At 35.8% G+C, this 14,463-nt stretch overlaps 1 protein-coding gene across 6 annotated transcripts in view; it reads right to left on the bottom strand.

Moving 5' to 3' along the window:
- The window catches only part of CACNA2D1 (calcium voltage-gated channel auxiliary subunit alpha2delta 1), a 368,498-nt gene that overhangs the window by 105,429 nt on the left and 248,606 nt on the right, over window positions 1-14,463 (bottom strand). For all 6 annotated transcript variants that reach the window (XM_058420484.1, XM_058420485.1, XM_040063345.2 and 3 more), the window contains exon 7: window positions 9,284-9,415. In XM_058420484.1, coding sequence (XP_058276467.1) covers window positions 9,284-9,415 — 132 coding nt within the window. The remainder of the gene's footprint in view (window positions 1-9,283; window positions 9,416-14,463) is intronic.

Raw genomic sequence — 14,463 nt, 5'->3', positions numbered from 1 at the left:
AATTTCAGGACTTTTGTAGAACTCCTTAGCTGTTTTTCAGTAAAAAGTGAGGCATGCTAACTAAAAATAAGAAACAGCCATAACTTTAAAAGACCCTAACATTAATCATCAAAAAGTGTGTTCAACTGCTGTAATTAGTATTCAGGATATCTGTATCATAATGATGCTTTGGATTTATAACTGGTTAGTACCATCCTAACAAGACACAGATTGTTACTGAGCAACTCTGTGCTACCACACCAGATGTTCAGTCAGGAGTGAATGCAGCCATTCCCTTGTGATTTTCTTCTAGTAACAGAAAATTGCCAAGACCTTAAAATGTGTTCAGGTAAAATCTATCAAACATAGACAAGTCTGTGCAATGTCTTCTGTAACTTTCATAGCACCATCACAATACAGAAATGAGAGGATAATAATCTTGAGGTTTTTTTAGAATGTATTACCCATGTGGTAATGGGTTATTATGGGCAATACTGCACTCAGTTTTATCACAAATAAGTTAAGCAAAGATTTGATATGGGAATAATCCATACATAAATAAATCCATTGATTTTTGGTCCCAATGTACCAAAAAAACCCAAAAGTGATTAGACTGTGCAATACATACTGCAGTCTGCCACTTAAAATGAACCTCTTTCTGTTATCTTATTTCAGAGGCAAACATTCCTCTTTCTGCACATATAAACTGAATTACATCCTAAATGTGTTGCTTGCATTAGTTTCACCTGGACTAGCAACCATGTCCCCAAAGAGGGCTGGAGTATCAGAGCTTGAGAAGAAGCAACAAGGGGAGATTTGGATGGGATATATGTAAGAATTTCTTGCCAGAAAGGGTTGTGAAGCATTGACACAGGCAGTGCAGGCAAGTGGCAGTCACCATCCCTGGAAGTTGAAAAAATGTGCGGATGTGGCATTTCAGGACATGGTTTAGTGGTGAACGTAATGGTGGTGCTGAGTTGATGGCTGCACTCAATGATCTTAAAGGTCTTTTCCATCAACAATTTTATTGAGTATGGTTAGATCCAAATCATGTCAGTTCCTTTTCCTCCCTCCCAGATTTCAAAGGGAAAAAAAAAAAAAAAAAAAAAAAAAAAAAAAAAAAAAGTGAACCACACTCAAAGAGTCTTATTTCTATGAAAAACTAGAAGTATCCGACCCATACACACTAATTGCACTAATTGATAATTTATGAGGTGCATTACCAAGGAAGTGTTTGTGGTTTTACTTTGTTTGTCTACTTTAAAGGCTCCTTTAAATGTTGAGCTGTTAACAGGAACTAACAGCTATAAAATATAAAACCTTTTGCTAAAAAAAGTGAAGTTCTCAGTTTTGCAAGGCTTTTGATTCATTTTGTATGGATTTTTCAGGCTTTCCACTCTCTTAGTATCTGCTTCAGTAATTACTTTCTCTGGAGAGTTCAATATCATGGCCACAACACTACTGCTTGCCATTAATTGTTAACACAAGAGCAGCTGTGCACAGCCAGTTCTTCATTTGGAGAGACACCATTTTATTTTATTAGAAATTGATTTTTAAAGCTCTTCTATTATTAATTTGTCTAAGTAGGGAATGCTCTAATAGCTAAGTGAAACTTGCTTCACTAAGATCTGGAAACAGGTTGGTTTTGGTTTTTAGGGTTTTTGTTTATTTTATTTTATTTTATTTTATTTTAATGAAGGATAAGAGATAATCCTTATTCAGATAGCTCTGTTCTATCCATATTTTTAATCCAAAAGTTTGCAGACTTTAGGGACAAGATTATTTTTCTGGAAAATCATCACTGAAGTGCTGCTTTCTTTATCCGTGAATTTTTCCATTTTATTCCTTGTGAACTCAAATTCCATAGGGATATCCTAGTAAAATACTTGCATAAGCAATGCAAAGAGATTTTTCTTTGATTAATTAAAATTTCCTACATATTGTATCTACTGATTATATAGAAAAACAAAGAAAGACTAAGTAGAAGGCAAGTTTACAGTACAGAAAGGGAAGAATACAACCATTCTTTTCACTGTACTTTTCAGTACTGATATTACAAACATCCAGAGGAGACTGCCAGACCTGCTGATATTTAAACTGAATTTAAGTATGATTTTATGAACATAAATGCACACTTAAAAAAAAAAAAAAAAAAAAGTTGCTATGCATACCCTAGGCTTGAATACCTAAGCTTCAGAGGATCACCGAAGAAGCCATTTTATCTCTCTATACCTGTTTCTTTTATCTGCAAAATGGGGACAGTGATGTTTTTATTAGTTTTTTAACCATAAGCATTTTGCAGATAAAAACTTGTGTTTTATATGCCATATATATGTCTTTATATGCAGCATATATATGACATGCAGTATAGCACAAAATAATCCAGGTGTCTCTGAGAACATAAAATCTCCTGCAACAAAACTAGAGAACTTTTTAGTACTTAAGAAAGCAAACAGCATTCAATGCTGTCCATTGGGAAAGGCTGCCAGCACATGTCCCTTCAGACATGCCATGGAGCTGTCTAAAGAATTCCAGTAAAACTTTGACTCATCCTGTTTAATAACACAGATACATCTTAAATCTGAGGGAGCAGATGAACTTATGAAACACCTGCGTACGATTAAGACATGATCAGATAAAGTAAGAATTCTTCTCTAATATAAGTAAGGTAAAAGGACAAGTATGTTTGTCTAGGTTATGTAGTAAGTGAAGGGAGTGGAGTTGCAGGCTGGACTCTGCTTTCTCCTCTATGAAAGAACCCCATGAAAAAACTCCACAAAGACAACAGAGAGAAGTCACGGATCGATGCAGAAGCCTGGGAGACTGGAAGACACACCTTTTGCCAGAAATATATATAGTGAATGCAAGTTTTCAGCTGAGCTTCCCACAGGCCCTTGTTAACTTTTGGGTAGAATTGGGAAGATTTGGAACAGCTGGGGACAGGATAGTATTTATTTCTCAGTTTTATTTTTGTTATGAATTGACTCAACTTTTGGGATCTTGACCAAGTGGGGCCCATTCCCACCTTCAGACCTTTGGTCACTGCAGACCAAATACTGTCCCACTAAGCCTAGGCTCAGCATTTCCTCACGAAAGATGCTGAATCTACTCATGCACCATCATGCCCACTGGCATCCCACTGTTATGGATATCTGTATCTCACTAGCTGAAATTTGAAACTACTATCACTCTCCCTATGAGTATTACCCTTTCTAGTACAACCGTTGGGAAAATTATTATTTTGTGTACTTCCCAGAGAGAGCTGAGTCAGCACTGCTGATAAAACAGTTTTTTACTAAACATTCATCTATTAATCTAAATCAGGACTGTGTTTTCATTTGAGTAATCCTATGAAACAAATTTTTCTTAAGTAGATTTATTACTGTAACTAGAAAGCTTCCTGTATCTTATTTTACTACACATAAATGTCTGCTGTCTGCAGTCCAGAAAAACAAACAAACAAAAAACCAAAAAACCCCCAAAAAACCCCAAAACACCCCCCTCAAAAAACAAAACAAAACAAAACAAGAAAACAAAAAACCCCAAGAAAATTAAAAAAGAGAGAGGTGGTATATGGTAAAAGGCACATAAATACAAAGGGTTTTTTTTTTTTTTTTTTTTAATTTGTTCAATTAGTAATTGCTGCAGTGAAAACAGTATGCCTCCCAGTATTGCAGTATTTTAATGAAACATTGATTAACAATTATAATCCTAATTATGTCTATAATTAAAAAGAATTTCATGATTAAAAGAGGAACTGGTTACTTTATACCTACACTTCCAAGTAGTTCCCCAAAACAAATTATATTAAATTGCTCTTTTATATAGCTGCTTTCTTTGAAACCTTGCATTCAAATTACCTGGATAGATGCCTCACAAAATGTAAGTAATTTAATATCTGTCAAATCATATTAAACTATCTTAATTAAATTAATTTATTTTGAGCAACAGATTTGTCCAGTGCTCTATGGTTAATTATAAATTAAATCTGAAACCTGATCTATATTAAAATACCTTTCTATCTACACAGCACCAACAAAACCCTACAAGTACAAACCCAGAGGCAATGGATTCAAGATTCATTAAAAAAAGAAAAAAGTTTCAATTGGATTGGAATTAATTGCTAATTTCAATTATCTTGATAAAATACTGCCAGATTACTGCTTTTATTTTGAATCAAAAGCTACTGAAACCCTCTGTCTGGACTAGAATTAGCCAAGTATCATCTTAAAATTACACCTTAAAAGCCAATAGAGGATTCTGGAATTAGACTTCTAAAGTCAAATCATTAGGCAGGTAGATATACATCTACTAGTACTAAGGAGAAAGCAATTCAACATTTATAATAATTTGTGCTCTCTTGCCCTATCACATAGAATCCAAATTTTGAACTAAGTGACTCACAGTTTTACCTAAGAAACTCCTCTGGTATTGTTTACTGTTTCCATAATACTGAATTTCAGCAATGTTTGCATAAAAAAGTGTCACAAAATACATTTCAGCTTCCTTTCACAGCACTTTTGAAAACTGGCTCTTACTCTTGAGTTATACATTGATGATGGAAAACTGATTACTTGCAGGACAAGGACTGTAAATTCCTCATATTTTAAAATAATATTAAATTTATTTAAATATCACCTAAAAATTAATAAATTGTTCATACATATTTTATTTCAATGACTCGACAATTTTATGAGTCAGTTCATTTGTTATAAAAAGTTGACATATTTTAACTACAGTTGAGTCATTAAATGTGAACAAAAAAACCCATAAAATATCCAAATTTTGTGCAACTCTTTATTCTATATTAAACTGGCCTCTCTGTCTTTGAAGAACAGGTCCTCCCAGTTTAGTGCCTCTTGAAAACTTACTCAATATTCCTTTGAGTCCAGTTGTTTAAATATTCTCTATCTCGGCCCTCCTCCACAACAAGGTATCCTTATTCCAGAATATCCTTTTGAATGTAGAGGCCTGTGATTACTGAGGGCTGGTTGTACAATTGATGAAATACTAATTTGTGATTTGTGCCTTTAAACATATGAATGAGCATATATTACATCCTTCTTAAAAGTTTCATGCACTTTATATATATATATATATATATATATATTTTTAAGCTCTTTTATTAAATTACTGTTTAATTACTCTTGAGTTGTTCAAAGCTCATAGAGTAGCTAATAGAAATCTCAAAACTGCTCTTGGCATCTTCGTATCAAAATGGATGACTGCCAGCAGAGTAACAGAGTTTAGCATTTCCCTTCAAAAATATGCTGCCATTGAAATGAATGAGACTATTGAGAGCAATGTGAGATACTGAAATGGTAAATGGCTAAAACATTGCTAAAATCATCTAAGAACCTTTGCACAGCTGTCCATGCACACCCACCGAAGCCCATCTCTCCCCAACTACTCACTGCAATCAGGGCTGTAGCTGGAACTTGGGATAAGATAAAGGCATGACGGTGGTCTCATCACCCCAAGTCTAGGGAGAAGAATGTATCCACAAGAGACAGGGAAAGACTTGGGATCCTGGTGGCTCAAACATTTGTATTTTACACATATTCTCCTCTCGCAGGGCTGCTCATAGAAAGATCCTTTCATATTGTTGGCTACTATGGGGAAAAAGAAAGCCCAAGAGCCTCCTTAGAACAAAAGTGCTGCGCCCTTTGCCCATGACTCAAAGCAGTGGGACAATATCAGATAAAAAACACTTATGCACAAAAACTGTCTTTGAAAATACCCTTTGTAGCTCAGAGGTACTGAACTTTTTTTTTAGCATGCGAAGAAAGACCGGGTGAATATGTTTCAGATAATAATGAGCAGACTTCTCTATGCATTTTAATCCTTCACAAATATCATCACTATGGAAAAAGTCTTAAGTCTGAGACATGCTTCCAAAGTCCAATATAATGAAGCAATGTTTTACAATTTTTAATATAACATTCAAAATGCAAATGTTGCAAATGAAAAGCATCCACTTTAGTATATGAAATCTGAATTAATTTTCAGAAGATCTGTTGTTATAGCAAACCAAGAAAAAGTTTAGAACAAGATAGAGGTGGAGAACCTTGCACAAAGACCTAGTCTACAAATCTAAAATGGAATGTTTTCTTTTCCATTTTGAAAAATTTGAGCTGCAATGGGAAGCAGATACACAAAAAACCCACATGTAACTCACAAGTATTAGACTGCTCCACACTGTGTGTGTATGTCCAGCATTTAAGAATTGGGGAATTACTCAGGAATTTATGAAGTTATGTTCTGATAGGATTGGACAGCTGTTAAATACTTAGCTATGGAATAAATAGCAGGCGTGAGCATCTGGGCTTTACACTAATTTTAAAATTCTGTTTAGATGAAGCATATATAAGTAACATTTGCACCTGCAAAACAGAGAAAAGCTTCTCCCATTTAATACAAGTGTTTTAAGGAATAATACATAGAGATTTTGAGGCTCCTATATTGTTGTCATGGGTTGGCACAGTTTGGTTTTTAGTTATGGAGAAATGTGCAATGTATTTCCTGGTCAGGACTTGGGAATCATTTTAGAAAGGACAGGCACCTATCAGAAGGCTAGTTCGGTACATTGGCATCTGTTTTGACCACTGAGAATGTCAAATGTGACTTTGGGCAGTAGCCATATATAAAACCCCCGATTTCCTGCAGGTCAGCCCTTTTCCCTCTGGCCAGAGAGAGAAAGGTAACATTGCACAGCAGCCAGGGTTCGGCCGGGGCTGGGCTGAGCCGGGCCCAGAGGAGCGGCCCTGGCCGGGCCGTGCCTCCGGGCCCAGCTGCTGCCAGCAAGGGCGGCCGGGCAGGCGCTGCCGGCCGGGCCCTGGTACCGGCTACGGGCTGGCTGGGCCGGGGCCTGGCCTGATTTACACTGAGGGGTGGGCAAAAAAGGCATTGATTATACTGCCTGGGTTTTATTTTTTGATTCTGGACTGCCCGGGTCCTCTGATCTCTGATCTTTCTCCTTGAGTTCTTCCCCCCATCACCAGCGTGGCCTTGGAAATCAACACCATGAGCTGCAGTGAGAGGGAAAAAGAAGACTCTGGGCAGATTTAACCCTTTCCTGGCAAAATGAAGCTTCCAAGCCCTAACCCTTCCCTGAGAGAGAAAAGCAAGGGACAGAGTGAACGCAGAGAAGAAACAGCATGAAGTCAGTGGAGCAAGAGTGAAAAGACTATTCGGACAAGGGCTTTAGGAGTTTGTCATTCCATTCTTATTGAGCCATGGAAATGAACTCTATATTTAGATTATCCCTTTAAATCATGGGAAAGATATGCATTTGGGGAGATGAGTGTTTAGATTTGTGTGTGGATTTGAGCAAAGGTGTTTGTGATGGACTAAGTGATATTAATCTCATAAGAATGCTTGAACAGAGATATAGAGATGAGAAGCCCTCGGTTCCAGTGAAGAAGTGAGAAGATACCTCTGTGCCTTGAGATGAAGCATCCTTTGCCTTTGGAGTTATTCATCTTTAAATGGTGACACCCCAGTATGCAAGAGTCTAAGACCCATGACCCATAAGCAGCTTGGGAAACTGCTAATGGGAGGGGTCACAAAGGCAGGTTTCCCCGGGCAGCTGTTTTTGTGACAGTTAAAACCCACAAGAGAACCATTCTAGGTTGTCAGTGGGATCCATGACTCTAGGAGAGACTCTTCTCCTAAAGAATTGACAAAAGACTACTTTCAAATGGTGAAACTGACTGAAAATCACAGGCTTTATCTCTATGCTGTTTGTATGAAAGTTAACAATTTGTAGGGGGAGGGAAGAGTGTTTTTTGGAGTTTCATTCTGTTTTGTTTTAGTTTTTTTCCAACTTTCTTTTTCCATTCTTTTAGTGTGTGTTAATAAAACTATTTGTTCATCTTTAAGCTTGAGCCTGCTTCACTTTTCTCCTATTCTCCCACAGAAAGAGAATAAACACAAAGACCACTACACTAAATTTGGCAAACATGAAACCACTACATTATTTGGTGTTTCTGCCCGGTTATTAAATTAAAACAAAACCATTACAGTTGTGTTGGTGACCAACAGGAGCAGGCAGGTTAGCTAGATATAAGAATCTATTTTTCAATATATGCAATTAATTTTTCAATTGAAATATTATTTCCTAGAGATTGGCAGAGAGATATATTTAAGAAATACTCTTTTTCAGTACTCGAAAAACATCACATAGTAAGCTGTAACAAATGCTGACCCCACACATGATGATAAATCCCAAAAGCTTTGGAAGAGTTGGGAAACAAAATAAATATTAAATTAGCATTTTCAATGTTATTTTTTTCTGAAACACCCCCCCGCATTTATTTTATGATCATCCAGCATGACAAAACAAACAGGATTCAAGTACTCCGAAATATTCTTCCTGTAAACTAGCCTGAGGCAGTTTCTCTGCCTGTGCTAGCACTCATGCTAATGATACAATAACAGCCTTAGAATAATCCCCTTTGCCCTCAGAAATACAAGCAATCTTGTGTAAACAGAAGAGAAAGGTTCTCAAAATTCTTCCTTAGGCAGTTGTAGGCATTAGTCAACAAGCTTCACACAACTGTCTTGTGTGTAGTGGACACATTATTCAGGCATTGATAAAAGCATCACTTAACAACAGCAACAGCAGCACAGGCCTTGCCATAAAACAAGGCTTTCCATTAGACAGCAAAAAACTAAAATCAAATTCAGTCCACTCATTATCTAAGTAAAGTAAAATATGCATCTATTTAAATTAATTGGTATGATCAAATGATGGGATTCTTTAACTGGTGAAACATGCTGGCAGGAGTAATCAAGTTGAACTGACCTTTTCTCTAACAGCAAAGACATACTTGCCAAAGGTTGTGGATTCTGAGAGACATGAACATAGCATGGTGCACTCACATTTTCACTGACATTAAATATGATTATATGCTGAATTTCCAGATCACTATTGTTAAAAGTAGACAAGTACAAAAATCTCACTTGCAAATATTCAAGTGATTATTTACAGAAGGTAGAGAAAAGAAACAGAAAAGATAAAATTAAACTTCAGCTTTTCAAAGGACATGATCTTCTGTTCTTCTTACTGAAAAAAAAACCCCTAATTACATATTTCATTCCCAGTTCCTTCCCCCTCATACTAGCTTTATCTCAGAATAATTTCACAGTTCTTGAGTGTGATATATCCTTTATTCTGATATAAAGAAACTGTGTCTATGTAAAAAAGCAATTTTTAGTAATATTTCACTGCTTGCAGATAACTCAGAATATTTTTAATCCACTATATGGCATAGGAGACAGTTGTCTAGGACAGCTCAGTTACCTGGGTAATACCTTGCGAGTCCAGTGGCACTACCAAAAACCTGCCATAATAAAGTGGGGTCCTCTTCCCTGTTCCGCTTGAACACATCATCCAGCGCTGCAGTCCAGTTGAGCTCATTTAACACGATCGTTGCTGTCAAACACAAAGCAAATTTGTTATTAGAAAGTCACATCCCAATACAGGAAGCAAAGGCTACAAAAAGCAAGCTGGAATATTGAGAAAGCAATGATTTAATTTAGCTAATTCAGATATTAAATTTTAAGAAACACACTTCCTTAGGCATTTTCTTTAAATTCCTCACACTCTCTTCATCCGGTTGCACTATTTGCATGCCATGACTCTTGGTTTATCTGCACTGACAATATCTTCTACATCTCTTTCTGAGATGTTGCTCTAATTGCATTTCCCAATCATAGAGAAGACTGTTTATAGAAAAATAAATGCAAGCATATAAAGTTGATGCTTGCTAATTACAGTGCACTGCAACAGGAACAAGTAGAACGACTTCAACAAAAGACGGTATAATATAAACGTCACAAAGATGTCCCTTTCAAAAAGGATTCTAAGGGAAAAAGACATCGATGAGTTATTGCTAGTATTAAGGTGCGGCCGCATGAACAGCAGCACTCATTAGCACTCACTAAAAAGATCTTAAGGTTCATAGATCTGGGCTCTGACAGTAAGGACAGCAAAGTGAACGTTAACATTTATGAGCTGGGTCAACTCCACAATTAACTTAAAATACTAGAAAACTCACATTTCAGCTAAACAATATGTTGCCAGTTACACAGAAAATTACATCCATAAAGTTGTCCTGTACCAACACTTGTTTTAATCAATCAAATAGTTTATATAATGAAACCAATATGGACTATTTTAACATGTTCTATACCTTCTGGAGAAAGACATATATTGGAAAACTTTAAAATTGAACATTAAATGATGAACACTGCTACACTAAAGAATTAATGGACTAGACTCAGTAATCAATGAAATCTTATTATGACACAAAACACCTTATGATGTAGCTTGTGATAAATCATGCTTTTCACCTCAATCAGTTGTAAGTACTTCATTGATTCCCCCCTAACTCCCCAGTTTTAGGCAATTTCAAATGCACATTTATTGCACAAAAAGCAAGGGCTTTTTGATGGTTTAGTCACTAATTATTTCTTTTGTGTTGCATACTGGGATTGTAAGCAATGTTTCTTAAATTGAAGCAAATGTTTCTTAAATCTAGATCAGCAAGCCAAGAGTCAAAAGCAACCTAGAGTGAAAAAACAAAACAAAACAAAACAAACCACCAAACACCTTTTGAAAGGAACTAAAGATGTATGTATAAATTCAATGAAAACTGCCACTTGTCATTGAGATCTGGTTTACTTTATGGTATTGCACACAGGAAAGAAAATTCTTCTCTTGCAAATGGACAAGTCAAGCTGAAATAAAATCAGTTCACGTTTAAAGGACCTGAGTGGCATTACAGAGCAAAATTTGGACCCTAGGTCCACATTCTAGCCCCCTGCTACAATGAAAAAAACAAACAAAAAAAACAAACAAAAAACCCAAAACAAAACAAAACCCCACAAAACAGATAAAAACAAGGATGGATTGAAAGTTAAGAGTTTACAGCCCATTTCCAAAGTAAGGCTATTAAAAGGTACTAGAAAAATGAGATCACAACATTAAATTTTATAGGCTTGTTTTTAAAGGTTAAGGAGAAAATTGCTACACCTTGTATTTTGCAGAAAGGTTTATCTGCTTTTCTCAGAGTAATTTTAAGATATTGTTTTAAGATATTGCTCTCTGAAGAGATAGCTTTTTGAAGAAATATCAAATTAAATTTCCAGCTCCTGAGATTTCCTGTAAGCAATAAGCTTTTATTATATACCTCTCTATTCGTCAAGTAGATAATTATAAATAAATATATGTTTACTTAGAGAAGAAAAATTCCCTGAGGCACCATGAGATGTTAATTATAATTTTTAAATGTTTACTGTTCAATTATGTCTTAGATCCCTTTTGACCTGCTGTGCAATTAAAGATGATGTACGGACTTTATCTAAACTTTGTATCAGATCTTGCTTCCAGAAGCGGCTCCAATAAGTCAATAGAAGCTCTGTCACTTAGGCAGACATTTTCAACTTGATTTTGTTTTCTTTTGTGTTACAATTTCCTATTCGAAGGGACAGGTACCAATCTCTTCCCTCTTTTGACCAGGGACACCAATAGAGAAGGAAGAAGGGAGTTGTGTCAGGGGAGGTTTAGGTTGGGTTTCAGGGAAAAGCTCCTCATCCAGAGGGTGGCTGAACACCAGAACAGGCTCCCCAGGGATGTGATTACAGCACCAAGCCTGACAGAGTTCCAGAAGTATCTGGACAATGTTCTAAAGGCACAGGATGCAGGGCCAGGAGCTGGACTGAATGGTCCTGATGGGTCCGCTCCCACTTGGAACAATTTATGATTCCATGATTGTAGTATCACACAAAAATGTATTGAAAAGAGTTACATATGTATGCACACACATCTGCACATACACAGTCATATATATCCAAATAGGTATCTCAAAAAAAATGCATACATACAAAAAAAAAAAAAAAAAAAAAAAAAGGAGATGGTCTGCAGATAGTAAAATAACTAAATGCTGAAGTGCCAGATCCATATACTAGGACTAATAACTTAATCACTTTATTAGACTGTTGAGATTAGGCTATAAAGTAAGAGATAGGGATTAGTAGATCTTGCGTGTAATATTTGTGGGGAAGTAATGCTTTACAGTGAGATTTAAGAGTTTTATGATATTATTTATGTCCCAATTTCCCCTTCCTCCTCCTCCTCTATAACTTTCTCCTCGAGACAAATACAACAGCCTAAAAAAATCCAAGAATTTTCAGCAAGGGGGAAAAAACAAACCACCCAAATGGCCCAAGACATGAAGCTGGAATTAAAAAAAATAAATAATGTGGAATTCAATAAAAGCAACAAAAACAGAGCATCTTAACAGAAGGAAACTGTAATAAATCTGGGAAAAGTCTACTAACAGTTTGTAATATATCTGTTCTCAGGCACTGAAAACCAGATATCCTGTACCCCAGAAATTCACAGTTAAGTATCCAAGTCTCATTTCTGCAATAAACTGTAGCACACGATAGGTTCAACATATATCACCTTTTTAAATTCACCTTTCCCATTATGCCAAAAAAAAAAGTGTTTGGAATAGAACACAATTTATTTGGTGGGGCTGATATTCAAAACAATGACTGTATGACCATTAAAACAATCATTCCTGGAGCAGCTTGCTATTTGTAATTCAAACTAGCAAAGTGTTCATTCAGGGGTTTGTTTGTTTGTTTTTGTTGTTTGGGTTTTCCCATTCTATCTAAAAGTATACTTGATAGAGAATGCCCACATCTGTGTTAACTAATCCAGTAATCAGTAAATGAGAAAGAGGGTGCTGGGGATTCTAGTTTGAATACTTTATTTTTCTAAGTGTTTCTCCACATCTTCTATTAATATTTCTCTTCTGCTAAAGCACACAAGCCGTAAGTCAAGTCCTCAGGTTCCCCCCCACCCCTTTTTATTTTTTTTTTAGAATGCAGTATCAGTGGTACTAAGCAACTTCAAACCTTCAAACCAATACCTATGAGTTCTGATTTAAAGCCTACAGCAATGGATTTCCAAAGAAAAACAAGCAAATCCAGTCCTAATCAGTAAAAAACTATTCTTCAAATGGTTCCTTATAAAATATCCTGATTCTCAATTGGCATGTGAAAGTCAAAGCTGTGGTACTTTCACTAGCTCATAGTAGAGAATATAGCACCAGTCAGAATACCCTAACTGCAGAGAGTTTATATTAACCTCATCTATATAGTGAAAATTTATTTTCTGTTTGGGAAAAAAAAAAAAAAAAAAAAAAAAGAGGCATTTTACAAAATAAAATGTTTTGAGGTGTTACAGTCACACTTCTGTATATCTGCTTGTCTTTCCTTGAGTTAGCTTACATACAGGAAAGAGCTTTTGACAAATAATTGGCAGAAAATCTAGTGGAGAAAACTCTCCAATAAGCTTATTTTCAATTCTGCTAAAAGAAGTCTTTGAAGATTACTACTTCAGAGTACATCAGATGCTACCTTTCACATGATACAAGCAAAAAATGAAAAAATAAAATTCATCATCACACAATATGAAAGATCATTCTTTGTGGCTAATTCCACTAAACTCCATCCATATTTCCATTTTTCCTTCTTCTTTATGATATGAGGTTTAGGGGCCTTGACAGGGAATGGATTCAATTTTCCCCTACAAGTGCAATCAATAAAAAATAGGGAGCATTGCTGTGCCTTCTTTAAAAGAACTGGAATACGCTTCTGATGATTTATTCAATGTAGAGGCTCTGGCCTGCATGCAAGACAGAGAACAACTTTATTTGAAAAGCCTGAGAGCTATTTCCTATATCTGAAAATATGTGAGCTGCTGTTCCCTGACATGGCAGCTACACAGGCACTGGGGAGAAGGGAGCTCCTAAAAAGTTCATTGACCTTCTTTTAAAGTCTGGAATGTATTACCCTTCCATATCATGCTTAATGAAGGTGACCCACTGATTTCTTTAAAGATAACACTGAGTAGTAATTGTTATGATTTAAAAATATATATATTAAACAAATCCTATGGCATTTAAAAGTGGGCAAAGAGGGACAATACTTTTGCAAGTGCATATTTTTGCATATATGAGTACAGACACAGATGCTTCCATCTGTAGCCATGCTCATCAGATAAAAGAGAAACTCTACTGAAGGTATAAATTAGTTTTCTTTATGACTTGTGTATTTCAGTAATTTTTTTTAAGATTATATTTCTTCGCATTTATGTTAAATTACACAGAATTTTATTCACTCTCCACTGTCAGTGGAAATTTGCACTTCTGTCTACTCTTACATGGGACTAGGAAGGAGCAGACATTTTATTTCAAGGTACTTTTAAATTAGATTTTTGCACTGGGTTATCCATATGTGTGTCTTTATTAGTATATACATGTACATGTATATACACACAAACACATGCATTTTGTACATAACTCCCAAATATTATTTGAAGAACTGTTCAAGTAGTAATTTGAACTTCAACTCTTTGAATTTAGATGTGTGTTATAAGCCAGCTTCTTCTCTCTTACAATGGCAAAA

Source organism: Hirundo rustica, chromosome 4 (genome assembly GCF_015227805.2).
Source record: "Hirundo rustica isolate bHirRus1 chromosome 4, bHirRus1.pri.v3, whole genome shotgun sequence".
Classification (NCBI taxonomy): domain Eukaryota; kingdom Metazoa; phylum Chordata; class Aves; order Passeriformes; family Hirundinidae; genus Hirundo; species Hirundo rustica.
Note: the sequence above shows the minus strand (reverse complement) of the source record. Positions and strands in the feature narration are given on the sequence as shown.